Source organism: Pongo abelii, chromosome 10 (assembly GCF_028885655.2).
Source record: "Pongo abelii isolate AG06213 chromosome 10, NHGRI_mPonAbe1-v2.0_pri, whole genome shotgun sequence".
Classification (NCBI taxonomy): domain Eukaryota; kingdom Metazoa; phylum Chordata; class Mammalia; order Primates; family Hominidae; genus Pongo; species Pongo abelii.
This window is the reverse complement of record NC_071995.2, coordinates 40,949,200-40,976,837: the sequence shown is the minus strand read 5'-3', so window position 1 is coordinate 40,976,837 and position 27,638 is coordinate 40,949,200. Positions and strand designations below refer to the sequence as shown.

Genomic DNA, 27,638 nt, shown 5'->3' with positions numbered 1-27,638 from the left:
TGCATTTGTCTTTCAATGTCTTTACTGTGTCATATTTGATGTGCCTCTCTTTGTGTCTACTTGGCTTGGAGTCTACTAAGCTTCTTGGATGGGTAAATTAATATGTTTCACTGATTTTGGAAAGTTTTCAGTCATTATTTTAATCTGTTTCACTGATTTTGGAAAATTTTCAGTCATTATTTCTTCAAACATATTCTCTGCTCTTTTTAATTCTTCTCTCCTTTTGGTGCTTCTATTATGCATATATTGGTGCACCTAATGGTGTGCATTCACTCCTCTGAGGCCCTGTTCATTTTTCTTCTTTTTTCCTCTCAGTTCTTCAGATTGCATCATTAACATCCCTTTAAGTTTGCCAATTCTACTAGCTCCAGTAGACAATTTCAGCCCCTTTGTGAATTTTTTAATCTTGATTATTGTACTTTTCATCTTCAGAGTTTTCCTTTGACTCTTTGTAAAATATGATATCTTCATCTTTATTGTTATTCTCTATTTGATGAGACAGTTATCATACCTCCTTTTACTTTTTTAAACATGGTTTCTTTAGTCCTTTGAACATATTTATATTAGCTGCTTTGAAGTTGTTGTCTGCTTAGTCTGACATCTGATATCTCTCAAAGGAAGTTTTTCTTGACTTTTTTCCTGTGTATGCATCATGCTTTGTATGCCTCATAAATTTTATTGAAAACTGGACATTTTAGGTACTATATTTTGACAACTGTGATTACTGATTTCACCCTCCCTTCTGAGGCTTCTTGTTATGGTTATTGTTTACTTCTTTGTTTGTGTATTCTTTTAAATACCGGGCTGAACTGTTTCAGTGAATTCTATTTCCCCTGTAGTGTGCAGCCTTTGATGTTACTCCTCAGCGGGCACAGTCTTGGGCATGCACAGTGACTGTGATGCTCCTCTCCTTCAGGGATAACAATAGTCTTAGCTGGGCTTTCTTCAGTTCTCTTTCCCTGAAATTGTGTTGAGTTTATGCGTGGTCTGTCTCTACTGATATCATGCTTAACTCTCAGTCTCCACTAATTGCTAGATGATTTCCCTATTCTTTCAACAATATTTTGGGGGCATAAATAACTCCATAATCTGATCCAATTAAATAGAGGCCCCATGGCCTCAATTAGTCTTATAGCCTGTTTTTGAGATCAGGAAAGTCCCCAAAAAGAGCCTTTCTTAGCTGCCTCATTCCCTGGTTCTCTCCGTTAAACTTCAATCTTATCTACCATTTGCCTTCATTGAGCTAGTACCCTCCTCTTAACAACACACCACTAAAATCTTCTTTTCTATAGAGTACCTAAACTTGAACTTCTCCAGGTTTTATTCCAAATAAGCTAGTCACAATAGGAAAAGCTAGTGAATTTCCTATTTTTACAACTTGATTCTCTCCCTGGGAAGAAGCTCTGCAATACTGTGGATCTGGGGACAGGGACAGTGGCCCTTTCTTCAGAGTAACACCCTGCTCTATAAATGGAGTGCCGAGTCATGGCAGTAATCCCTGGTCTTCTTGGCTTTTGACCTTTTCAGCATGGAGTGTCTGCCTTACCAATGATTTTTTGTGCAGACATTTCAGGCCTAGTGTGCTTGATCTACCATGCCTGGGATAGATTGACTGCTCTATGAGTAGGGACTGGGTGGAAGAAGGGAGCTTCAGACTCTCAGCTACTCTTGCCTATTATACAACTTCTGCAGTACAGAGTTGGGTGGGATGAGAAATGCTGGTGGCCTGCCTGTCTCAAAGAGAAACCATAGCCTTAACAGGGAGCTAGGGGGAAATGGAGTCCTGTATCCTTAACTGCATTCACCATGATTAGAATGATCATCTTGCTGAGGTGGGAGGAAAAGAGGGTGAGTCATGGTTCAGATGCCACAGGTTCTCACTGTTCTTACCTAGATTTAATAGACATTCTTTTTTTTTTGTAGCACAGATTTATTATTTAACAGTTAAAAAAGTCAGAAATCTGAAATGGGTCTTACTGGGCTAAAATCAAGGAGTCAGCAGGGCTGCATTCCTTTCTGGAGGCTCTAGGAGATAATCTGTTTTCTTGCCTTTTCCAGCTTCTAGAAGTTGCCTGCATTCCCTGGCTCTTGGCCCCTTTTCATCTTTTTTTTTTTTTTTAATTATACTTTAAGTTTTAAGGTACACGTGCACAACGTGCAGGTTTGTTACATATGTATGCATGTGCCATGTTGGTGTGGTGAAATCAAGAAGAAGATCTTCTTGATTTTCTTCTTGAGTAAATGTCTTCTTGAAGAAGATTTTCTTGAATAAATGTTTCTCCATTTTCTGTATAACCATAGAACAAATTTCAGAGACTTTAAGTGTTGGTTATAGTTATCATTTTCACCAGTCATGTTTGTTTTACCTTGGAGAGAGTGTCCACAGGCTCCTCACATCACCATTCTAGAAGTGCTTCCTCACATGATTGTATTTTTAAAAGCAGGCAGCTTTGCAGAGGAATCCTATGTTCTCATTCAATCTTTGAGACTGGTTAGTCCTATTTATGTCCATTCTTCTTCCCAGTTCCCTATTTCACCCATATTGATGGTGAATACCTGCCTCCAACATGGTGACTCTGACCTACTACTGTCTCTTTTCATACCTGTTCTTAAGTCAAGGGTGTGTAATCTAAAACTTTTAACATTCTAAACTGTTTTTTCCTTGATATGTGGATATCTTTTGTTGGTGACACATCCATTTCAACTCTTGTAAATGGAGATTATACATTCTACAATGGTTAACTTATTTCAAGACTGGTCAACTTTGTCCAACAACCCATCCTCCTTTTAAGCTGTGCCTTCTGGTCATATATTTGATGTAATTAGAGATAAGTAAATTGACAATGCAACCTAGTCTGCTAATACAAGGCCTAACAAATGTTGTTACTTTGGAAAGGTCACCCAGTTCTGGAAATCTGGTCCTTGTCATTACATGTTGAATTGGGAAAGGTCTGGTCAATGAGACATCAAGAAAATGACAGGAGACGCATATACAAGTAAATAATATAACTGGCAAGTGGAATTAAAATTTTATTTTATTTTATTAACGAGCTTTTCTTATAGGAAATATCTTAACATAAGTCCAATTATTACAAATAAAATATTTTTTCATGTACATGGAATTTCAATGAGATATTTGCACAATCAGGTTTTTAAATCATAAGATAGCTATTTCCATTTCTTTCTAACTCCCTTTCTCCAAAGTCTCTGTAATCCTCTTTTTTCCCTATAAGATCTTGAAAAAGTTATATAGCTATAAACTGCGATTGCCCGGTTTATAGCTGAAGAAACAGACATTCTATGTTAACAGTCTGTCCAAGATCCTGAAGAAAGTCGTAGGCAGAACCAGCAATAAAATGCTCTTCCTGCCCACTGGGGCGAGATATCTCTCTTGCATGGTTTTCTAGGCGTTTCTGAAATGCAAAGCTCCATTTCCAAAATTGGTTGTTATTGGGCATAGACACATGCTGTCAAAAGGAGCTATGCCCATCTATATTCAGCCTGTATTTATCTCCTTGAGGCTACTGTTACCAAAAATACAAACTGCCCAATATTTTTGGAGATGTTCTGTAATATATAAACCAGATTCTGTGTTATGTTACACAGCATTTGCATGAATACTCTCCAGATGCTTGATGTCACAGAAAGAACTTATTCTGTTGTTTGGGATTCATCAAACCCAAATCCTCTGTGTTTGCATGTGACAGGATAGTCTGGGATAGGAATGCTAAAAAGAGCACGGACACATATGGCACTCTTTAGGGAAAATAAACTTTGCCACATTGCAATATGAGATGAAGTTAAGGAGTGTGGTGTGATTTTAGAATGCATATGTCGAAAGTAAAGTGAAGTAAATGTTTTGTACTTTTTGCAAAGCCACAAAAACTTTTAAAAAACAAAAGTAATGTGGATCTCTTTAACTGGTTGGTAATTACATAAAAGTAAGAGAAATAATCATTGAATTCGGCTAATGTCAGTGGGTCATGGCCAGCATCCAGTTTGAATGTTAAGAGTCAGTTGTTGGATATTTGGAATGTGTATTCACTATGATCAGGGTGTAGAGTTTAATATATATCCATAAGATCTGCCCTTTCGATCACATTGTGTACATCATGTCCTTACTTCTGTTCACTTGACCTCTCTTGTTACTGGAAGTGGTATATTGATTTTTCCTATTATTAGGGTGTGTCTGTGTCTCCGTGCATATCTCATAGTTTTTGCTTCATGAAAGTTATCCTGTATGATTTGATACATAATATTGATTATGTGTTATGTCTTCTTTATGGATTATTACTTTTAGCACTTCCTTGTCATGGTTTAATGATTGGAGACTCAAATTCTCCATGTCTTTTATCAACATTGCAACCCCTGCTCTCTTTTTATGTCCTTTGTCTTTTTATGCTCATTTTAAAATTTATTTTTATTGATTTATTTATTTTTTTGAGACAGAGTCATGCTCTGTCGCCCAGGCTGGTATGCAGTAGCACAATCTCAGCTCACTGCAACCTCTGCCTCCCAGGTTCAAGAAATTCTCCTGCCTCAGCCTCCTGAGTGGCTAGGATTACAGGCAACTGCCACCACGCCCGGCTAATTTTTGTATTTTTAGTGGAGACAGGGTTTCACCCTGTTGGCCAGGCTGGTCTTGAACTCCTGACCTCAGGTGATACACCCACCTCAGCCTCCCAAAGTGCAGGAATTACAGGCGTGAGCCACCGCGCCCGGCCGGTGATATGTGTTTTCAAGCCTTACTCATTTTAAAAATTGAGTTGTTTGTTTCCTTACTGTTGAGTTTTGAGTTTTTTTATATGTTCTGGTCTTCTGTTGGATACGGCATTCTAGTCCGAACCTTGTCTTTTCTTTCTTTTAAGTATCTCTCATAAAGCAGTTTTCAATTTTAATACAGTCAAATTTTTCTTTTATGGAGTGTACATTTAGAGTCATTTCTGAGAAATCATTAAACTCAAATTACTAAGATTTTTCTCCTTTTGGAAATTTTCTTCAAAAACTTTTTATAGTTTTATGCTTTATACCTAGACCTACAAATTATTTTGAATTAAATTTTGTATTAAGTCTGAGGGATTCATAGACTTGATTTTTTGTCTGAGTCAAAAATATATAGATAGACAACTGTTCTAACACCATGTGTTGAAAAGACAATGTTTTCTCCACTTATTTGCCTTTCTACCTTTGTCAAAAGTATTGGCCATATTTATGTGGGTCTTTTTTTTCCTTTGCTCTACATGTCTCTGTCTTCACCAACACCATACGTCTTGATTAGGATAGCTTTATGATAAGTGTTAAAGTAGTATGGGTCCTCCAGCTTCATTCTTCTTTTGTAAGCTTATTACGACTATTTAAATCCATAGCCTTTCTATATAAATTTTAGAATCAACTCTCTGTATCTACAAAGATTCTGGGTGGAAAATTTGTATTGGTATTATATTAGATCTACAGATTGCATACATAATAAAATGTGTACAGTTACATTTAAAAACTGTAAGACATAATTATTTAATGAGCACACATGAACCAACCAGTCAATCCAAGAAGTGAAACATTAAAACTTGCATCTACCTATATGCTTCTCCTCTATCTTATACCCATACTTACCTTTTTCTTTGATGCAGCCAGTTACTCAAGAATAAACATACCAATTTATGGAATTCCTAGGTCTTTTGAATCATTTTACCTTCCATTTATGATTTGGCTACTGGAATTTTACTTTGTGTAGTGGCTGCTTCTTCAAAATGTCAGGAGAGTAGAAGAGGAGATAAGTTTCATACTACGTATCTACTCTCCTGACATTTCATACTACATATGCATGTATGGAGAGAGAGACAGTGAGAGAGAGAGAGGACCTCGTATGTTGAACTAATTTTTAGGTTAAAGATTAGGTTTGAGGTTTAAATTTTAATCTTAAGTGAAGTATTGGAATTAATTAACAAACTTATTCACACTCATTTGTTACTTCTAAAATCCTATAGGAATGTATAAGTACCTTTTTATGGCACTTATATTTCTCTTGTTGAATTACTTTTTTTAGGTACATATGCTATTTCACTTAACAGATGTAGAGTGAGATCTGTCTGAACTTTCATGGTACTTGACACCATGTCTGCCAGTCAGTTAATTTTGAACAACTGAGTGAGATGTATTTGTAGCTCTGTCAACATCATACCAAATTTTAGATAATGGTTTTACCATTTTTTTTTGAGATCATATTATGTAGCTTTTTAAGTGAGGACTAAGAACGGAAGTAAAGCTCATGAAAATTAGTCCAGAGAAATGGAACAATCGATAGTTCTAGACTCAACTAATTGTGTTAGTGACCACCTAAGGCTCTCAGTAGTCAGTCAGATTTATTCCTTTTACTTCCAGTGTGTACACATTTGAATATTTTTAAGGCACATTGATCAGGGAGGTAGAGAACAAATGGAAGAATGGAACAACAGTATTAGGTTGCATGGCCCAATCCGAGCACTCAAGGAGCATCTGGTTACAAGAAATTTACATGGTAGAATATATTTTCAGTTTTTAATAACTTTATTTGGTGAAAAACCTATCATCTGAGAAGGAATGTGAGATGGGAGGTATACAGTGCAAAACCTGTATCAGGTTGAGTAAGTATCAAATAGAATAATATATCCTAAGAATCAATTCTTTTTATTCAAATATTTGTGAACATAAAATACGACTTTGTCTGGTTTTAGTGTCATTCATTATCATAGAGTCTGAAGAGTTTTATATATGTATTTGTGTATTTATTTTTATAATACTACTATTTAATGTTTTTAATGCTGCACTTAATTCATCCATTCAGAAACACTTATTGAGAACTTAGGCCCTGTTCTGGGCTCTGGGAATATAGCAATGAAGCTGACATAGAGTTCGTATTCTAAATTTCATAACCAAGTGATGTTGTATATGATACATTTTCTTTGAAATTTATCTAAAATTAATTATTTCTGCAATGGAAAATTCTCCATTTATTATCATTGTTTTATGCAAATATTTGATCTTTATTTGTTTTTAAATGAGAAATATACAGTATAAGATTGCTAAGAAATCCAAGTTAATGACTAAATTGATATCTAATTGTTTTAGCAATATTAATAATTCACATTATATATACAGAGAGTTCATTTAGCTTTTGCTTTTATGACAAGATAATATTTTCATTCATATAATATAAAATCCAGTGTTTCATCACAATCTTGCTCAAGATTCATGAGTCTTAAGCCATTGAGATATTGTGAGGTAATTAAAGAATGTCTTAATATTGTTCTGAATCTACATGCATACTGAACATTATCAGTAGATTGAACTTGTTTGCAGTTCTACTTTTCAATGTTTAAATCTGTTCTGTAAAATTATATAAATATGACACAAATGTTACCCATTTTAATAACACATTTTCTCAGTTAACATTTACAGTTTAATTGTTAACAAAGATAGTCTGAAATATTTTGACATAAAAATGGTCCTGTACTTGGAAAGAATTAGATCATGAAGCTCATAGGGGACCCACACACCATAATGTGTGTAAGTCATGTGGCATCACACATCTACACACTGTTTCTGGTGTTTAAAATGGATGTAATTGCCAGGACAATAATACTATATTAGATAGTTTTGTGTGGTGAGTTAAGAAGTAATATTCTTACCACAAAAGGAATGGGGCAATAACAGAGATTCTGGAAAATATGTCAAATAGGTGAAACATCATAGAAGTTAGCAATGAAGAGTCAAAAATGGAATGTGTAGAAATGTTAAAGTGCAGCAAATGTTGGTCCCCATGAACACTATTTCTGTCAGGACTTGCTAATTTCTACAGGACCATTAGTTCTAGTTGTCAAATCATAGAGTCCTAGAGTTGGGCAGAGTTACTTCTCCACAAATAACATTATATAGTATTAATTCAGTTGTCACTTGCAATTGAGAAGACTTATTTGTAATCAGTTTTCAAAGTCCTTAACTGGTTCATTTTCTTTACAGTAAAGTTGTATCGACATTCTTTCATTTTATAAAAGACCCTTGAAGAGTATTTTGAGTCCATCCTTATATAATTCCTATTCAGATGTTTTTAGCCAAGAGCATTCTTAAATATTTTGTAAATTCCATCTATTTTTCTTTGTTTTATTTACAATCCAGGGACAGTTTAGCATTAATTTGGCAGGAACTGGGATGAAGATATCCAGCACAGCAAAGTGGCTCGCTCAGGGTAGTTATACCTCTGTCAGCATACGAAGATCAGAGGTAAGTCCTGCGGGACCAAAAAGCCTGTTTGAAATACTTCTGAGCTGTGAACTAGCATTAAAGGTTCTCTACCTAAAATGTAAACCTATATGAAATTGATGACTAAAGAGTTATTGCATATAATGGGTATATTACATATAATGGAGCACAACATCAATTTATGAAATGAAACGGGATTCATTTGTATTAATGTGCATGTGGAGGTTTTGTATACTTATGAATCCATATATGGGCTATAGATATTTGAACATAAATTGCCAAATGCCAGGACATATAGATTTTGTCTATCTCAAGTTTGGAGCTAATGACTTGAAATACAGATGTTCAAAAAAGGTATGTTTTTTACTACACTTTAATTACTGAAGGTTTACAGGTTTTAATATTTCAAAATGAGGGTTAAATTTTTTGTTTTCTTCCCTCACAGTTTTAGTGATGGGGGTGGTGTTGGAGACACTTGTCATTTAACAAATATTCTTCATAGTTTTTTCAAGAATTAGGATTATGTATTTATGTTGTACTCATGTTTTCCTATCTTTATCTAGATAACATTGTTATTTTATCTATAAAAATATAGACTGTTATGTAGTATTTATATATATATAGTTATAACTATTTTTATAGTTTATTCATATAATTATTGTAACTATAGCACATGTTGTGTTATCCAAAGTAGAATCCACTTAATTTTCTGCAGGTATGGTGTTCTAACATGTACACTTCATGAAATGCTTTCTATTACTTATGATTATTGTGTCTTAGATAACATAGCCCTGCCCATAGTAAATCTGGATCTGGGTTATATGTGTTCTCACCTATATCGCACATAAATTAGCACCAGCAACAGCCCCTGTATACTCTAATGTTTTATGACTTTTATTTCTTATGATAAAAGTAAATTTTGTTATACTCCTATTTATATAAATATTTCTCATAAATGAAATTTAGTATTCTGATAGTCATAGCCTTTAAAACATTCTATTTCTGAAGATGATAAAATTGTGCTTAACGAAGGATTTGTGTTTTTATTAACTTCTGTTCTAAAGATTAATTCATTATTTATTTCGTTGAGAAGTTCTATCTCAATCAAAAATGTTGCACATAACTATTTCTTGAAATCTGATGCCTGGTGTGAAACTGACTGGTAAAATCCAGATGTACTTACAGAAATGCAAACATATTTTCCTTTGCCAATAAGTTTAATGAAGATTGAGTTTTTACTTCAACAGAGGGAATAGGGAATTATACAATTCCGAGATTTTACTGCCATTCCCTTCTCTGTGTACTTAGATTCTCCAGAGTTAAAATTGCTTTAGAAAGAAAGGTAACTTCAAAAGCTTCTGGTCTCAAAACATTCTTCTATCTCAAAATGTCCCAAGAACCTACAGCTTTCTTCTCTATCTTTACTCCCTTAGATTTAAAAAAATTACCTTTTCCAGATATGATAGGAGTTCAACCTATTTTTGTCTCATGTTCTGGAAATGTCTTCAGTCTTGACTTTTAGACCTAAAGATGTAAGGCATCTATCACGTCTTGACCAACCCACTTCATCCCACCTCTGCCACCTGTTCCTCAGTGAACTGCTCTGCTTATGGAACAATCTCCCATTTTAGTTCTTTTCTAATTCTAATGACTGCTTTCAGCCCAGTTTTTATTTATTTATTTTCTCCATTTTTACCACCTTCTATACTTTTTTCCAGAGTGTTTCTAATGCCTCCACGAGATGCTTGAAATAAATGGGATAGATTATGAATTATATGCCTTTAAACTCAAGTTTGTACAATATCTTTCTTTTATTTTGTCTAAGAGATTATTATATAAAATTATGTAAATACTGGATTGCAAATTGGGAGAGGTTTTAATAAACTCACTGAAGCAAATAGATACCTAGATGAAAAATATGTGGATTGAGATTGAAATATGTGGATTGGATTTAAATCTTAATCGAGATTTAAATTGTCTAAATTATAGTATGGTATATAATATTCAACTAGCTAATATGAATCTCACGTTATCTAATATCCTTTAACTTTCCCATGTCCACCAATTTGAACTAATATCAAAAGGGGCATGATATTTGACCTCAAATGCAATTGTTATAGGAAACCTCTGCTAATGATTTCAGCCATATGATTCAAAGCATTTGCTTTTTCTGCTATTTGCATGCAGATACCAGCTTGTGTAAGATTCTTCTGTATTTCTTCTTCCAATTTTCAGGATGGAACCAGATTTTTTGGCAAGTGTGGAGGGTACTGTGGAAAGTGTCTTCCTCACATGACTACTGGTCTCCCAATTCAAGTCATATGAACATTTGGAAGGGGGAAGTATGCCCTAAAAAGGAGATATTCTCTGGAACATTCAAAGAACTGGTGCTCATTTCTTTATTTCTCCCTTCCTGAGATTTCCATGTCCAATATGTTTCTGCCTTTTTTTCAGGGTGCTAATCAGGGATTCAGATCACTGCTTAATAAGGTCTATAAAATAAATTTAAGAGCTATCTTAATTTATTTTATATCTAATCAGGATATTTTTTAAAGAACATGATAATTTATAATAGAGAATACCAGGACTGAATGAATTATACCAAGGCAGTATTGCTCTTAACATCTTGGCCTGGACCACACTTATTTTATACCTATAAACACACATGTAAATCTCTGCTCAGTTTTGTACTGTACAATGAAGTGTTTATTCTACTTGCTAAAATGAAGCAAGTAAATATTAGGATAATAAACATTCAAAATTACTATAAACATTATTGAATTTTTCTGACAAATAGCAAATCAATAGTTACATAAAAAAGCACAGAGCCATTATACTTTCTACTCATACAGTTTAGATACCTTGTTTTATTTTTCCTTTAATTTTTGCTTGTGGATTATGGTGCTTCAATTAAAAAATAGTCCTCAAAATGAGGTACAAATTGTGTATTAAAAATGTATGTTTGGATTAAATAGTAAATAAAAAATTTTGTGGGTATAATAAAGATATGATATAATTTAATTTTTAAAATCTACCTCAAATTTGATTGTACTTATAAGAACAATACATTGTTTTTATAATGTTTATATTCTGTTTTGCCTTTATAATTCTTGTATGTGTATATATATTCCTTAAAAATCTATTTTCTCAAAGTTATGTACTGTATTCTATTAATTAAATATGTGAGAATTCTTTTAATTTTGAAGATCTTATTTTGGTAAACATAAAAATATATTTACATATGTAAAAGTTTTATTAGAGATGTTTAAGTTATTTTATATCAGAGGTTTCTCAAAGCCAGAACATAAGGGAGTATAAAAATTAACTATTAATTGGCAAATTCTTGGGTATTAAGAGTTTTTTTCATGCAGATAATTTAACCATGTATTATATAATAATACACTTTTGAAAGACATGTAGACAAATAATATTTTTCTATGGAAATCTACTCTGAAAACCAAAAAAAAAAAACCAAATGGAATCTACTAATAGATTTTTGCCAGTGAATACTAGTGTACTTGTTTTACCCACAAAGTGTTTTTCTCCCAAACATTTATTACAGATGTATTGTACCATATAAAGCTCTAATGCAATTTTGTTTCAATGTGGTTAAACATTTGAAGATGTCTGTATCAAAAGAAGTAATTTGTATTATGTGCCTTAAGCCAGTTACAAACATTAAGACAAAATGTGTGACATTTTCCAGGAATCTTTTCATGTATATCTAGAATCTTACAATTGATAAACATTTAAATAAATATATTTTTATAATTCATTAGCACTTTGTTTTTATTGTCTTTACATGTTAAAAAAAGAACTTTCACTGCAAAGATCTATAACTCTAAAACTTCAGAAATTCTAAATTTTTTTTTTTTTTTTGAGACGGAGTTTCACTCTTGTTGCCCAGGCTGGAGTGCCATGGCACGATCACGGTTCACTGCAACCTCTGCCTCCTGAGTTCAAGCGATTCTCTTGCCTCAGCCTCCTTAGTAGAGGGGATTACAGGGGCCTGCCACTACGCCTAGCTAATTTTTTGTATTTTTAGTAGAGACGTGGTTTCACTATGTTGGCCAGGCTGATCTTGAACTCCTGATCTCAGGCAGTCCACCCACCTCGGCCTCCCAAAATGCTGGGATTACAGGCGTGAGCCACCATGCCTGGCCAATTCTAAGAAATTTTTAATCAAATTTGTGCAGTTAGGATGAAGCACAGCTCCTATCTATGCCTTTCTCATGGCAGAGGAAACCTGGCAGGAAACCTGGCAACAGCTTGCAACGCCTCTGAAAGCTTGTATATGCAGGGACTATTGGTGTCTACTCAGATTCAAGTGACCAAACCAGATCACATGACCAAGTCCTATGCAGTGGGGCAGGGAAATGTACTCCTGCAGGGCAGGATGGCCAGATCTATGGAAATGGGTGGGGACTTAAAAATCTCTCCCAAGGCAAGAAGCAGGTCCTTGTGATACATCATCTTCAACTCCCTAGAATTTGCCCAAGTACCTCCAAAGTGGTTAAATAAATTAAATTACCACTAGAAGAGAATAAAAATTTTAGTTGATCCACATTCTCAATGACACCTGAATTTCTGTTTTGTTTTGTTTTCTAATCTGGTGGGACATAGCATGGTATTTCATTGTCTGAATTTATATTTATCTGAATACCAGAGTAGATGGGGATCTCTCATACTTTTGTACATTTGGTTTCTTTTTCTGAGAATCACGTTTTTATTATCTTTGTCAGTTTTGGTTTATGATTTTTTTTTAAGTTAAAGGGCTTTTTAATAATTACTATCAGAGTGGGAACAAAAAAATGTAAGTTTACAGTTTGGGGCTGTTATTTTAAATTCACTTTCTTTGTCACTTTTCTGCATCTATGTCAAAGTGTTGCTGTTTTGCTCAAATATTTTATCTCCTTTCTAACCCCAAATTCTCAGTAGATAGCATTACTTTCTATTTCACAAGAAAGAAAACCACTGAAAATAAATTCTTTGAACTTCCTGCCACTTATACGGCTCCTCTCCATGTCCCTTGCCCCAAAAAAGAGAAAGAAAAAAAAAGTCATATTTCTGAATAAAAGCCTAGCAGCTTTATGTGGATGTAATTTAAAACATTTGAGAATCTCTTGCCAAAAAGCATGCTTTTGTATTTTACCTTAAATTAGTTGCAAATATTGATACACAACTTACAACGATTTACTTGTTTAACATTTAAGATGACATGCTCCCTGCATCTATTTTTTCTTTTTTTTTTCATGCCCTGATGGAGAAACAATTACCCTGCTCATGTCTAAGGACAATCACTCAGCCTCTGCCTTTGATTTCTCCCACTCTGAATTCTCTAGGACTTCTTTCCATTGATTATTCTGTCTCCCTTTCCTTTCTCTCACCACTGGTTCCTTTTCTTCATTCAAAAACCATGTTTGCCTCTCTTCTATATTAAAACAAAAATATCTCATTTTCCTGTCCGATCAGTAATTACGTCGTTAGTTTATCATATTGTTTAAATCTTTTCTATATATTTATTGATTTTTCTAATTGTAGTATTGATTATTGAGAGATTGTAATCAATATAGTCAGTACTGCAATGTAAAAAAATTGTAATACAGGTAATTCTCTCTCTATTTTTAGTGTTTCCTCCAGGAATTCCAATGTAGATCCTTAACCTATCATAATCTACCTTCAGTGTTATAAACTTCAAATACAATTTTATATAAATTCTTGCTTTAAACATGTGTTTTAAAATAAATAAGATACTATAAATTATCCTTTATATATTAGCTGGGCATGGTGGTGTGCATCTGTAATCCCACCTACTCTGAAAACCGAGGTGGGAGGATTGCTTGAGCCCAGGAGGTCAAGGTTGCAGTGAGTTATGATAGTGCCACTGCACTGCAGCCTGGGCAACAGAACCAGACCGTCTCTTAAACAAACAAACAAAAAAACCCTAACATCATGTACAAACATTGATGGAAATAGAAGATAGTAATATAATAAATTTTGCAATAACAACTTGTTCACAACTGAGTACAGATTTGAAAAATATAAAACTATTTTATGATGCTATAATAACAAAAAGGAACAGGATTAATTTATTTTATTCTCCCTCAGTATCACTCATCAGGATAAAATATATCTTGGCTACTAAATGTAGCTATCAATCAACATTGACCATTGTATGAACTTCTAATTTTTAAAAATGAGTACGATTTTCAAACATAGAGAACTAATTCTTTCCCCTAATTTTTTTCTTACAATTTTAGAGTGTCTCTATTTGCTAAGTGTTTACTTAAATATTTTGCTAAAAGGTAAATAATAGGGTTCAATTATACAGTACTTGCACTACTCAATCTTTAAAAGATAACAGGATTACTTTTGCTACTTTTCACTTACCCCTTTTTCTAGTAATTTTCCATATTTGAAACTTGAAAGAATATTTACAACTGACAACAGTGGCATCTGCTGGCCATAATGATTCCTCAGAAGAAGCAAGAAAAATTGCCAACCTAATTTCTTCCGTACTTTCCTGGAAATCTTGAGGCACAACTATTGCAATGCATTAGGCAAACTATCTTTGAGTCATCTTTAACCCAATTTAACATTAATATCGACATCTATATTAATATCCTACATTCATACATACATGTATTCTTTTTACAACTTCAATCTGAGAATATTCTTAATACAAAATCTTCCTTGACCTCCAGGAGAAAATAAAGAAGTTTTTCATGTAATAATTTTGTTCAGGAATTTTTATTCTACAAAGGGGGGAAATGTGGAATGTGAACAGAGGCTTTCTGGACCAGGGTGTAGCAGTAATGAATAAGGTAACATTGAATAAGTTCACCACTTGGGTTTTTTTTCCTCAGCTATAAAATCAGAAATTCAAAACAAATAACTTCTAAGGTACTTTTCAGCTGTGAAAGTTTATATGTATAAATTGTGTCTGGTGCACTAGTTAGCAGTTACTATTTGTTAAATGTGTAAAGCTACTTGGTATTTAATATGAGTAAAAAACTGTTCAGGGGTAGCTTATCAATCTACTCTTCACTTTTGTGATACAGAAAACTGTTCAATTTACATATGTCAAAGCAAAGATTTACTCCTTTCACAGTTTTATACCTGGTGTTTTATAATTAAGAAAACCCGAGTTTTTTATGTGCTCTGCCACTTTTTGGATGTGTGGTCTCATAGCAAAACACTGACACAATCTGAACTTCAGTATTCTCAATTGCAAAATGAATAGAAGAAAAAATGTTTTACTTACCTTCCTAGCATAAAAATTGTGAAGTTAAATGAGCTAGTCTTCTAAAAATGTTTTCAGTAGTACAAATGGCCCAATGAGCAAAATCCCTTTATTTTAAATATAGAAAGCAGCTTTGAAAGTATTATAGTTAGTAGAAGACTGGTTCTGAGGTCAAAACTCCAGCTCGACTGCTTATGTATGCCCTGTGATCTTGGGAAAATCACTTAATTTCTTTGAGTTTCATGGGAATGTTAATAGTACCTGTCTCATTTTGTTGCAGATATTAATACGTAAAATGTTGCACTAGGTCAGGCACATAATAAGTTTTCATAAACCTTAGCTATCATTCCTATTGTCATGATGACCTGTAGGGTCAATACTTTTGTAAACTAATCCTAAAGCATACAAACATTTTGTGTATGTAGTGAGGAGTAGAGGAAGTGTTGCCTCTTGGAAACACAAGTCCCAAGGAAAGTGAGGAGGCTTTCTGCTTTTCCATACATTATATATCATCTTGGACTATCTGACTTAAATCCATGCAGTATATATCATCTTGGACTATCTGACTTAAATCTGATGCTCTCACCATCCATCTCTACTGAACACCACTGCTGTGCTCCTGACCTGCTCTGAATTAGCAATCACCCCTCACCTTGGAAAGAATTAGCCACAGTCCAATGTGTGGATTAGATCTCTCAATATTGGTCTCATTTTGACCTTGCCATTTCTGCCCCTTCTGACTCCTTTTTCCTCTGACCTTCCTCCTAATTCTCTGCTCTTTTCCCTTGCCCGATTTCTCTTCTGTTTCAACATATCACATAATGAATGTCTCGGCATGACCTATCACAAAACCATCTTGGAAAGTAACGTCGAGTGCTTTCTAAGCAGCTTCATCAAATGTATAACCCAGATGGTTGAAAAAGATGATCTCAATATGACGTATCTGTGAAGGTGCCAACCAAGCCAGAGTGTAGCCAACTTCAGTTACATTAGCACAAAGACTCTCTTTACGGGGAAACACTTATCTATTCCATCAGTTAGTATTCTGACTTTTAGTTCTGTCTTTCCATCATTTCATAAAAGTAGTGTTTTTTTTTTTTTGGAAAAACCTCTTTTGCTTTTTTTTAAAACCAAATTTTTAAAATGTAATAATGTTGTATCTGTATTTACACCAGAGATGGTAGATACCAGGAAATGTGCCAGTACTCTCCCATTTGGCACCCAGAGTAGGCACTAATCATTCCAGACATTTCCTACTACTAATCAATCTGGATATATCCTCAAGACTCTTAGTATAATTTCCTGGGTAACCACCACCAATATGTCAAATTTGACACATGATAGGATATCTCTCTGCTTTCTCTGAACAAGGTCTGGATAGCCAAGAGGAATCAACTTTCCCAGAGCCTTGCTTAATGGCCTAATTCGATAGAGATGAATTTCCCAAAGCCATTCAGCATGTGTTTATTGAGAACAACTGTAGCCAAGACACTAGGCTAAGAATAATTGAGCAAGTCAACACAGTCCCTGTCATAAGAGTATATAATTAGTTTGGTATGTAGTTTTTAGTATCTTCTCAAGTAGCCGGTGTTGGAGTTTTGCTTTTGTTTTGTTTTTAATTAGGACTAGCCAGAAGAAAAAAAAGAGATATTGTGTCATTGAGGTATAGGTGGGGCAAATCCCAGACTTGGGATTTAGGGAGGGGTGTGAGAAAAAGTAAATGAAAAGGAAAGTTGTATGGAATCTCTGGCAAAGATAGTTTAAAATCTTGCTGGAGACATTCCCTGGAGAAAAGTCATCATTTATTTTGTGTTCAGTATCTACATCATTTTTCTTATGTTTCACGCATGCCACACTTTATCAGGTGGATCATGTTTCCCAGTGTAGAGGCTGAAAATATCAGACAACTTGCTTTCCTGACCTCCCTTGCAACTAAGACCCAGCCATATAACCTCAGCTCCAACAGTCAGATGCACCATCACTGATTTTCATCAGAAGTTAGTGACTCCGAGAAGTAGAAGCAGTGCAGTGCACACCAGTGACAGATGGCACATTGGTAATGGCTAGATTCAGGGCCCAGAGGCAGCAGCGGGAGCTCTTGTGGCAGCATCATGCATCAGCAGAGCAAGCTGACAAGTCCAATGCACAGCTGCTACGTCAGCAAATCTTCAATGCACCAACCAGGGGAGTGATTTTGGCCTTTCTTCCTGGCTGCAACTGGATATGCTTTGATAATTTATTTTGTGTTGAATTAACCAGAATCAGTTTCTGAAGCAAAGAACAGGGAAGAAAAGAAAAAAATATCACTATGCAAACTCTACTTAATATCAGTCTGTGTTTAATGTTGCCAGAGGCAGTTCTCTCAAAAATGTAGAGCTAGAGGTTACTTTCTAATTCTAACCATATGCGAAATCATAACCCACATAAAATTATTAACTTTCTTTTCTAGCTAACAGGGCTTCTTTGAATCTTTTAGTCTATGTTTGTAAATAAAATTTGGGGATTAAGACATGAATTTTACAACCATGCAAAATAAAAGCCCTGGTTCTCTAAGGTCTAATAGGTTTTAGCAAAGGTGAAAACATATGAAGTCTTGTTTGAAAGTAAAAACATATCTGATTGTACATTTCTGGTGAGACATACCTACCTCTAGTCTTGTCTGTTCCAAGGATAGCAGTTTTGCAAATGCCTTTCAGAATCCACATCAAATTCAAATATAAGTGCTCCTCATAAAGTGGTACAATGTTTTTATTATTATTATAAAGAAGCTTATGAGTGACTTTACTGAAATAAAGATGTACTCGTTAATGGCAAAGCCCCAGCTTATTGAGATTCTACATGACTCACCTAGTTAAGATTCTAGACAACTTGCCTTAGTAAGGAAGTCTGGGAAATATCTGAACCACCACTAATATGGTTTGGCTTTGTCCCCACCCAAATCTCATCTTGAATTGTAGTTCCCATAATCCCCATGTGTCATGAAAGGAACCTGTTGGAAGGTAATTGAATCATGAGGGAGGTTGCACCCATGCTGCTGTTCACGTGATAGTGAGTGAGTCCTCATAAATCTGATGATTTTATAGGGGGCTTTTTCCTCTTTGCTTGGCACTTCTCCTTCCTGCCATCATGTGAAGAAGGATGTGTTTTCTTCCCCTTGATTGTAAGTTTTTTGAGGCCTCCCCAGCCATGTGGTCAATTGAACCTCTTTCCTTTATAAATTACCCAGTCTCAGGCAGTTCTTTATAGCAGCATGAGAATGGACTAAGACAGTAAATTGGTACTGAGAGTGGGACACTACTGTAAAGATACCCAAAAATGTGGGAGTGACTTTAGCACTGGGTAACAGGCAGAAGTTGGAACAGTTTGGAGGGCTCAGAAGAATATAGAAAGAAGTGGAAAAGTTTGGAACTTCCTAGAATCTTGTTGAATGCTTTGACCAAAATGCTGAAACTGATATGGACAGTGAAGTCCAGGCTGAGGTGGTCTCAGATGGAGATGATGAACTTATTGGGAACTGGAATGAAGGTCACTCTTGCTATATTTTAGCAAAGAGCCTGGTGGCATTTTACCCCTGTCCTAGATATCTGTGGAGCTTTGAACTTGTGAGAGATGATTTAGGGTATCTGTCAGAAGGAATTTCTAAACAGTAAAGTTTTTAAGATGTGATGTGGGTGCTGTTAAAATAATTCAGTTATATGTATTTGCAAAGATATGCTTTGGAATTGAAACTTAAGTTTAAAAAGGAAGCAGAGCATAAAAGTTTGGAAAATTTGCAGGCTGAAAATTGTGATAGAAAAGGAAAACCCATTTTCTGAGGAGCAATTAAAACCTGCTGTAGAAATTTGCCTAAGTAACAAGGAATCAAATATTAATTGCCAAGACAATGGGGAAAATGTCTCCAGGGCATGCCAGAGGTCTTCATGGCAGCGCTTCCCATCACAAGACCAGAGGCCTAGGAGGAAAAAATGGTTTCATTAGCTGGGAGCAGGGCTTTGCTGCTTTGTGCAGTCTTGGAACTTGGTGCCCTGCTTTCCAGCCATAGCTAAAAGGGGTCAACATACATCTCAGGCCATGTCTTCAGAGGGTGCAAGCCCAAAGCCTTGGCAGCTTTCATGTGGTGTTGAGCCTGGGGGTACACAGAAGTCAAGAATTAAGGTTTGAGAACCTTGGCCTAGATTTCAAAGGATGTATAGAAACTCCTGAATGTCCAGGTAGAAGTTTGTTGCAGGGGTGAAGCCCTTATGGAGAACATTTGCTAGGGAAGTATGGAAAGAAAATGGGGGGTTGAAGCCCCCACATAGAGTCCCCAGTGGGGCACTGCCCAGTGGAGCTGTGAGAAGAGGGCCACCATCCTCTGGACCCTAGAATTGTAAATCCACTGACAGCTTGCACTATGTACCTGGAAAAGCCACAGACACTCAATGCCAGCCCAAGAAGGCAGCTTTGAGGAGGGTTGTACCCTGCAAAGCCATGGGGGTGGAGCTGCTCAAGGCCTTGGCAACCCACCTCTTGCATCAGTGTGATCTAGATGTGAGACATGGAATCAAAAGAGGTCATTTTGGAGCTTTAAGATTTACTGATTGCTCCATTGGATTTCAGACTTGCATGGGTTCCTGTAGCCCCTTTGTTTTGGCCAATTTCTCCCATTTGGAACAGGTGTATTTATCCAATGCCTGTACCCTTATTGTATCTAGGAAGTAACTAACTTGCTTTTGATTTTACAGATTCATAGGCAGAAGGGACTTGCTTTGTCTCAGATTAGACTTTGGATTTGGACTTTTGGGTTAATGCTAGAATGAATTAAGATGTTGGAGGACTGTTGAGAAGGCATGATTGTGTTTTAAAATGTGAGGACATGAGGTTTGGGAGGGGCCTGGGTGAAATGATATGGTTTGGCTGTGTCCCCACCCAAATCTCATTTTGAATTGTAGTTCCCATAATCTCCACATGTTGTGGGAGGGATCCAGTGGGAGGTAATTGAATCACTGGGGCAGTTACCCCCATCCTGCTATTCTTGTGATAGTGAGTGAGTTCTCCCAAGACCTGAAGGTTTTATAAGGAGTTTTCCCTCTTTGCTTGGTACTTCTCCTTCCTGCCATCATGTGAAGAAGGCTGTGTTTGCTTTTCTTTCCACCATGATTGTAAATTTACTGAGGCCTCCCCAGCCACGCAGAACTGTCAGTCAATTAAATCTCTTTCCTTTGTAAATTACCCAGTCTCAGGCAACTCTTTATAGCAGCATGAGAGCAGACTAATACAGCCACTGAAATTCAGAAGTAGGTCTAAGATTTCCCACTTTTGAAAACAGCACTGGCTAGGCACAGTGGCTCACACCTATAATCCCAACACTTTGGGAGGCCGAGGCAGGAGGCTCACATGAGTTCAGGAGTTCAGGACCAGCCCAAGCAATGTAGTGAGACCCCATCTCTACTAAAATTTTTTTTTAATTAGCAGGGCATGGTGGAGTATGCCTGTGGTCTCAGCTACTTGGGAGGCTGAGGCAGGGAGGATTGCTTGAGCCTGGGAGTTTGAGGCTATAGTGAGCCATGATTGTGCCACTGCACTCTGGCATAGAAGACAGATTGAGACCCTAACTATGAAAAAAAAAGAAAAGAAAGAAAATATAACTTATTCATCCATTGCCTCATTTAAGAAACACTGTTTATATACGTACCCTATGAAGAGCTAAGGATACAATTCTAAGTATTTACTTTTTCAACCCTCATCACGCTTACATTCTAGTGTGGGAGCTAGGCATATGCAAAGTAGGTGAATTTGGTTGTGACAGTGCTATAAGTCAAGTTGGTGCAGGGTACAATGGGACAAAGAGGAAGAATTAATCTGGTTCATTTAGACTTGGGCTGTGTAGTGGGAAAATATTTTATAAACCCTGCTCATATCTTCAACACATGAGTAGGCAAAGTCAGCTTTAAAAACTAGAATGTTTTTGTTTGAAAGGAAAGGAAATCCCAACTTGAAGAGGCTCTACTCGAAGGCTTTTCTTAGAGAGAACTTCTGGTTATGGGCACTCTGTGAGCTGGGGTAACATAGGCCTCCCCCTCATTGCAGAGATGCTGGATAAGATAGAGCAGCAGCAACCACAATATGCATAGCCAAGCTCAAAGTGCAGAGGGAAATGAACGGTCATTCTAATGTTGTATACTCAGAAAAATAGCAATAAACGTGGAATAAAGTTATTTTCATATAAAGACTGTGTTTCCTACTCAAGGACCCTTGCTCAATGACCTACTCATGGACGCTTTACTGACCATTAAAAATTTTACATCAATAGTAAAGGCATTGATCTCAGAATGTAAATGCAAAGGATTTAGTTAACATCTGTGTAAATCTGAATAAGCCCTGACCGCAAAAACTAACAATAAAAGTGTCCTTTTTTTAAAATTAAAATGCTGACCTGCAATGAGTTTGAAAGAGGTAGGAGGGTGATTTGTAATTAAAGCTCTCTGAAGATCTCATTTTGTTTGGGAAGAAAGTAGAGAGATAAAATTCAGACTTTAGTTAAATAAGCATTTTTAAAATTATAAGGGTGACTATTGAAAGTTCTAACTTCTAAACAAGGATAGGAGAAAGAGAATATAAACAAAACTTCATCAAGGGAGGAGATATGGAGGAAAATAAAGTAAGCAAAGAAAAAGCATGGTAAAAAATAGCACAAATAGGCAGTAAAACTGAATCAAGATATAGCGTAATTTTGGTTTTGTTTTCATTTTTCAAGTCCAGCTTATGTGCTTTAAAGAAATGCATATAAAATGTAGTGATTGCAAAAGTTAAAAATAAGGGGTTGAGGAGGAGACATTTTAGGTAAGTATGAACCTTGTAGAATTACTAAAATTTGCAAAATATTCTTTAAGCCTAAAGCATTGGAAAAGGTAAAGACAGTTATTACAAACAACTATTACTGAAAAAGTGTCCTGTTCCAGACCCCAAGAGAGGGTTCTTGAACCTTGCCCAAGAAAGAATTTGGGGTGAGTCCATAGAGTAAAGTGAAAGCAAGTTTATTAGGAAAGTAAAGGAATAAAAAATGGCTACTCCATAGGCAGAGCAGCAGCATGGGCTGCTTGTGTAAGAATACTTTAAGTTATTTTTTCATTATATGCTTAACAAGGGGTAGATTATTCATGAGTTTTCTAGGAAAGGGGTGGGCAATTCCTGGAACTGAGGGTTCCTCCCCTTTTTAGACCATATAGGGTAACTTCCTGATGTTGCCATGGCATTTGTAAACTGTCATGGTGCTGATGGGAGTGTCTTTTAGCATGCTAATGCATTATAATTAGCGTATAATGAGGAGTGAGGATGACCACTCTTTATAGCAGCATACTAACTGCTATAAAGAGTAGCTATAGTAACTATAGCTACTATAGTAGCATAGTAACTATAAAGCAGTTACTTTCATTGCCCTCTTGGTTTTGGGGGGTTTTGGCTGGCTTCTTTACCATGACCTGTTTTATAAGCAAGATCTTTGTGACCTGTATCTTGTGCCAACTTCCTATCTCATCCTGTAATTAAGAATGCCTAGCCTCCTGGGAATGCAGCCCAATAGGTCTCAGTCTTATTTTACACAGCCCCTATTCAAGATGGAGTCACTCTGGTTCAAATGCCTCTGACACAACCAGAGAAAATATTTATCAGAAAGATATTGCAATCCTGAACCCACACACCCAAACTCATAGCTTCAAAATATAAACAGTAAAAATGGACAGAATTACAAGAACAAATGTGAAAATATAACGGTGTCAGAAAATTTAATTTGGATATTAAAAACAAAACTTCCAAACAACTTGTAGGTTAGAGAAAGACTCAGAATATTTTGTAATTTTAAATAAAATCAAAACACGATCACAGCTTGAAAGATCAATGTTAGCAACAAAAGGAAGCAAAAAAGAAGACAAACTAAGGGTAGGACCTGTTTGGGAAACCCTGGGACACACGAAGAGAATCATCTGGCCTGATATTCCTCCAAATGTTTTGAACTGAAAGACTTCTGAACTTTCTGAGCCTACAGGAGTGGCCAGCCTCTCCCTAGTATGAACCAGTACACCCTGCATTCTGGAAGATGATGCAGAGGCCCCTCTTCCACAAGGTTTTAGGTACCTCTTTCTGGATCTGCCCTTCCCTCTCCTCTTGGGCACTAGGACACTGGACCTATAAGTAGAATTAAGTCACAGCATGACCCAGCTAGGGACTTACTGGGCTTTATAACAAAGGAAAAGAGATATTTCCCAAATGAGCTGAAAGATCTAGCCAACATGTACTGGCAGAAGCTGGAGAAGTGGCATTTGAGGGGGCCTGCCCTGCTGAGACTTATGGAGATAGTCAACAGAACACGTCATCTAAAGGGTCAAAATACAAGGGGAGTCAACAAGGGCACTACTCAGCGTGTACCAGTAGAAGACATCAAAGGAGGCCAAGCACAGTCATTCTTTGCCAAATTTTTGGACTTGAGGCAATTTTCAGAGCCAACACCCATTGACTGAGGAGTGGCTTGGTCCCCAGGAGGAAAGACTGCCAAACCCCAGTGAATTTATATGCTAATAGTTTTCCCAGTCCTTCCTCTGAAACATCTATGAACATTTACTCAGATATTGTGCACTAAGGAAATGGGAATGTCTATGCATTTCAGAGACCATTAGATACTGGGTCTGAGCTAATACTTACATCTGGAGACCTGAAGTGTCATCATAACCATTAGGATGGGGTCCAGATAATAATTGGAATCCTGGCTATGTTCTGATTTATAGGGGGTTCACTAGGTCCATAGATCCATAGGTCCACCTGGTGATCATTCCTCTAATCTGAAGGTACAACTGGGATTGAAACACATGGCAGTTGGTACAATTTCACATTGGGTCCTTGGCCTGTGGAGTGAGATTTGTCATAGTAGGGAAGATGGAGGTCTCCAAATCTCACACCCAATCTGGATGTCTTATCACATTGTGGAGGTAGTGATACTGTGGGAGGACGGCAGAGATTAGTACCCTTAATGATCTAACGAATCCAGGTTCTGGGGATAGTGTTTCCCATCTTATTTCCATTTAATTCACCAGTTTGTATGCTGAAGAAACTGGATGAATCCTAGAAGATGACTATAGCCTACCACAAACTCAACCAAATAGTAATTCTCAACACAGTCTTGGTGGCAGAAGTGGTATCTTTGCTATAACAGATTAATACGGCCTCAGACACATGGTCTGCAGCCACTGATTTATCAAATTTGTTCTTTTCTATCCCCAAAAGGAAAGAAGATTAGAAACGATTGATAATCACATGGATTGGACCCAAAAAGTTACATTTACAATTATGCTTCACCTCAAGACTGTATTAATTTTCTCACCTTCTGTGACAGTCACACTCCAAAGAAATATGGATCATGTGGTCATCTTTGATCATCACACTGATCCATTACATTGATGGTCATATGTAGATTGGATTAGATAAGCAAGAAGTGGATGATGGAGGTCTTGTTGAGTAAGACATACCCACTCCAGAGGAGGGAAGATAAACCCCATAAAAATGTCAGAAACCTGACAGAAACCTATGAGTTTAGGGATTTTAGTGATCAGAGTTCTGTTGGGACATCCCATCCTGATAAAAATCAAAGTATCTTATCTTACAGTTCTTACCATGAAAAAGAGAGCAACAAAGCTGGAAGAATTTTTCGGGTTCTGAGGCAGCATATTCTACAACTAAAAACACTGCTTTGGCTCTTATACTGAATTATGGGACAGTGTGTGAGTTCTATGAATTGAGTCTAGAATGGGAAACGGCTTATAGCTCATTCAGGTTGGGGTCCAGGCAGCCCTGCCACTTGGACCATGTGATCTGACAGGCCCTATGGTGCTGGAAGTATCAATGGTGGGAAAAATGCCATGTGGAATTTGTGACAAGACTTAGGCAAAGAATCACAATGCAAGCCCTGGAGGTTCTGAAACAAGGCCATGCCATGTGCAAAGAATTATACGTTTTTCGAAAAAACACCTGGTACTATTCTGCTGAAAGCCATTTTATTTTACTACTCAAAATTAGTTCATACACCATTGTTTCATTTTAATATGAAAATCAGCATAAAATAAGGACATAAAAAAAAATCCCTGATAAGGGTACTAAAGCAGAAGTAACACAAATGCTCAAATGCTAGAGTTGGTGCCCCTTTGACATTATGAGTCACGGTCAGTAGAGGATGCTGTTGCCTTTTATAAAGCTTTTCCAAAGAGCTTTCAAGGACTGTGACCTCTAATAAGGGCAGGAAGGAAAAATGAAAGTGAGTAGCAGGGATGGTGACTTCCTGCTGAGCAAAATAGCAAGGACTGAAATAGCTCTCAGAAGGCAAGGGAGATTATAAGCAGATGGAGGCTTTGGTGTCAAAACTGCCCTGAGAGCAATCTCTAAGGTGATTTTAAAGACAAGGAAACGAGATAATTGAGGTGCTTTTACACTGCTATCTCCTCCAGCATGTAATATAGTCATCATAAAAGTAGACTATTGCTGGATTTTTTTGAAGCCTAATCTTCATTAAACAAAATTGTCCTAACATGGGATTTTGATCAGGATAACTTTAGATTTACTTCATTGCTTTTCGATGTTTTGGCAAGGTCAGGTGTGTGTACTGAGGTTTGCAACATTTTTCCTATTGGCCCAGATTGTAGGCTTCTTTCATTTGTGCATGGAGATGTGTCTCAGAATATGTTCACAAATCATGATAGAAGTCATCAACACAGACATTTGAACAGGGCTGGGGGCCTTTAAGAGGGCAGGAGTAGATAATATGAGCCAAGAATGAATACCAGTTCTACCCTTCTCTGCCTGAATTCAAACAAGTTGTTCCACTACTCTGAATTTCTTTGTCAGTTTCTTGAATTCTTTGTTTGTAAATTATTCACAGCAGTGGTTTAGCCATCAGTATGTGTTAGCTATTATTCAGCAATTGTTTCCATTGTCTCATTCCACTTTCACAACAAGGTTATGATGTGGGTGGATAAAGTATTTTTGTCATTACTTTAAAGAGGAAAAAGAGGATGTTAGGGGAGCTTAAATTGTATGCTGCATTCTTACACCTAACAAATAAGAGTGGGATTCCAATGCAGCTTTGTCAGAAGTCAAAAACCGTGCTCTTTTTTTGTAGATTACACCAATGTTTCTGGTGTAATCATTCACTGGCATGAGGATTACCTGTGCTTCCTGGTGAAAGGCACCTGCCAAGTCAGTGGGCATGCCCTCAGGCCTGGGGTTCTGCATTTCAAACCTCCTCTCAGGTGGCCAGCAGCTCAGCAGCATTTCCTGGGAGCTCATTAGAAATAAGAATCTTGGACCCAGATCCACTGAATCAGAAGCTACATTTTAACAAGATCCCTAGAAGATTTATTTGTTAAAGCTTAGAAAGCATTGATCTAGACAATGCTTTCTAAGAGGTAGGCAAATTCTGTGTAAATCACCAGATAGTAAATATTTTAAGCTTTGCAGTCTCTAGTGATTCTTTTGCATGTTAGTCTTAGAAGTGCAGGTTTGACTCATACTTTCCTCCTTCATGAGGGTAGAGTGGTTCTCTGATGAATTAAGGTCTCACTAGGGACATGTAGGTACTTCTTATCTTTGGACAGACCCATCAACTTTAGGTTCTAAATGACTGCCTGATAACAATATATCTTCTAGTGGAAAAGCACCTAAGTCTGTGAGTACTGAAATTACAAGTGAGCAAAAGTCTTTGACTCCATGTAAGTCTTAACACCATTTTTTTGGTGATTCTTTGTAAACTCTTAAGTACAGCACAAATATACTAAAACAAGAATCTTAATGTCAGTGTTGATAGGAACACTGTGGGGTTCTTGATGGAATGCAGAAGGGCTGCATCACAAGGGACTCTGATTGAAAGTTCTAGATAAGGCCCAGGAATCTTCCTTGTAAGCCTATCTCACAGGTGATTCTGAAGCAGGTGGTCCAGGGATACCTTGGAAAACCCTAGCCCTAGCCACTGTACCTGAAACTAGATTTGGTACCTATGACAGAAGATCATGAATGAATTCTCAAGAAGAAATGACAGTGAGATTTCAAATGATTTTTTTTCTTTTAATTTTGGTGACTGAATCTGATGTCCCCAAGTTTACAAAATGGCTGGATGTATCCACTAGAGGTCAGGATTGAGTCT

At 36.4% G+C, this 27,638-nt stretch overlaps 1 protein-coding gene across 8 annotated transcripts in view; it reads left to right on the top strand.

The window, feature by feature from the left end:
• Positions 1-11,221, top strand: part of ADAMTS20 (ADAM metallopeptidase with thrombospondin type 1 motif 20) — a 209,498-nt gene extending 198,277 nt beyond the window's left edge. For 6 of the 8 annotated variants that reach the window (XM_054527153.2, XM_054527150.2, XM_054527149.2 and 3 more), the window contains 2 exons: positions 8,152-8,256; positions 10,471-11,220. In XM_054527153.2, the coding sequence (XP_054383128.1) occupies positions 8,152-8,256; positions 10,471-10,560 (195 nt within the window). In that variant the 3' untranslated portion in view covers positions 10,561-11,220. Of the gene's footprint in view, positions 1-8,151; positions 8,257-10,470 lie in introns of all 8 variants that reach the window. The other 2 variants (XM_054527154.2, XM_054527155.2) reach the window with 1 other exon arrangement.
• Positions 11,222-27,638: the final 16,417 nt, after the last annotated feature.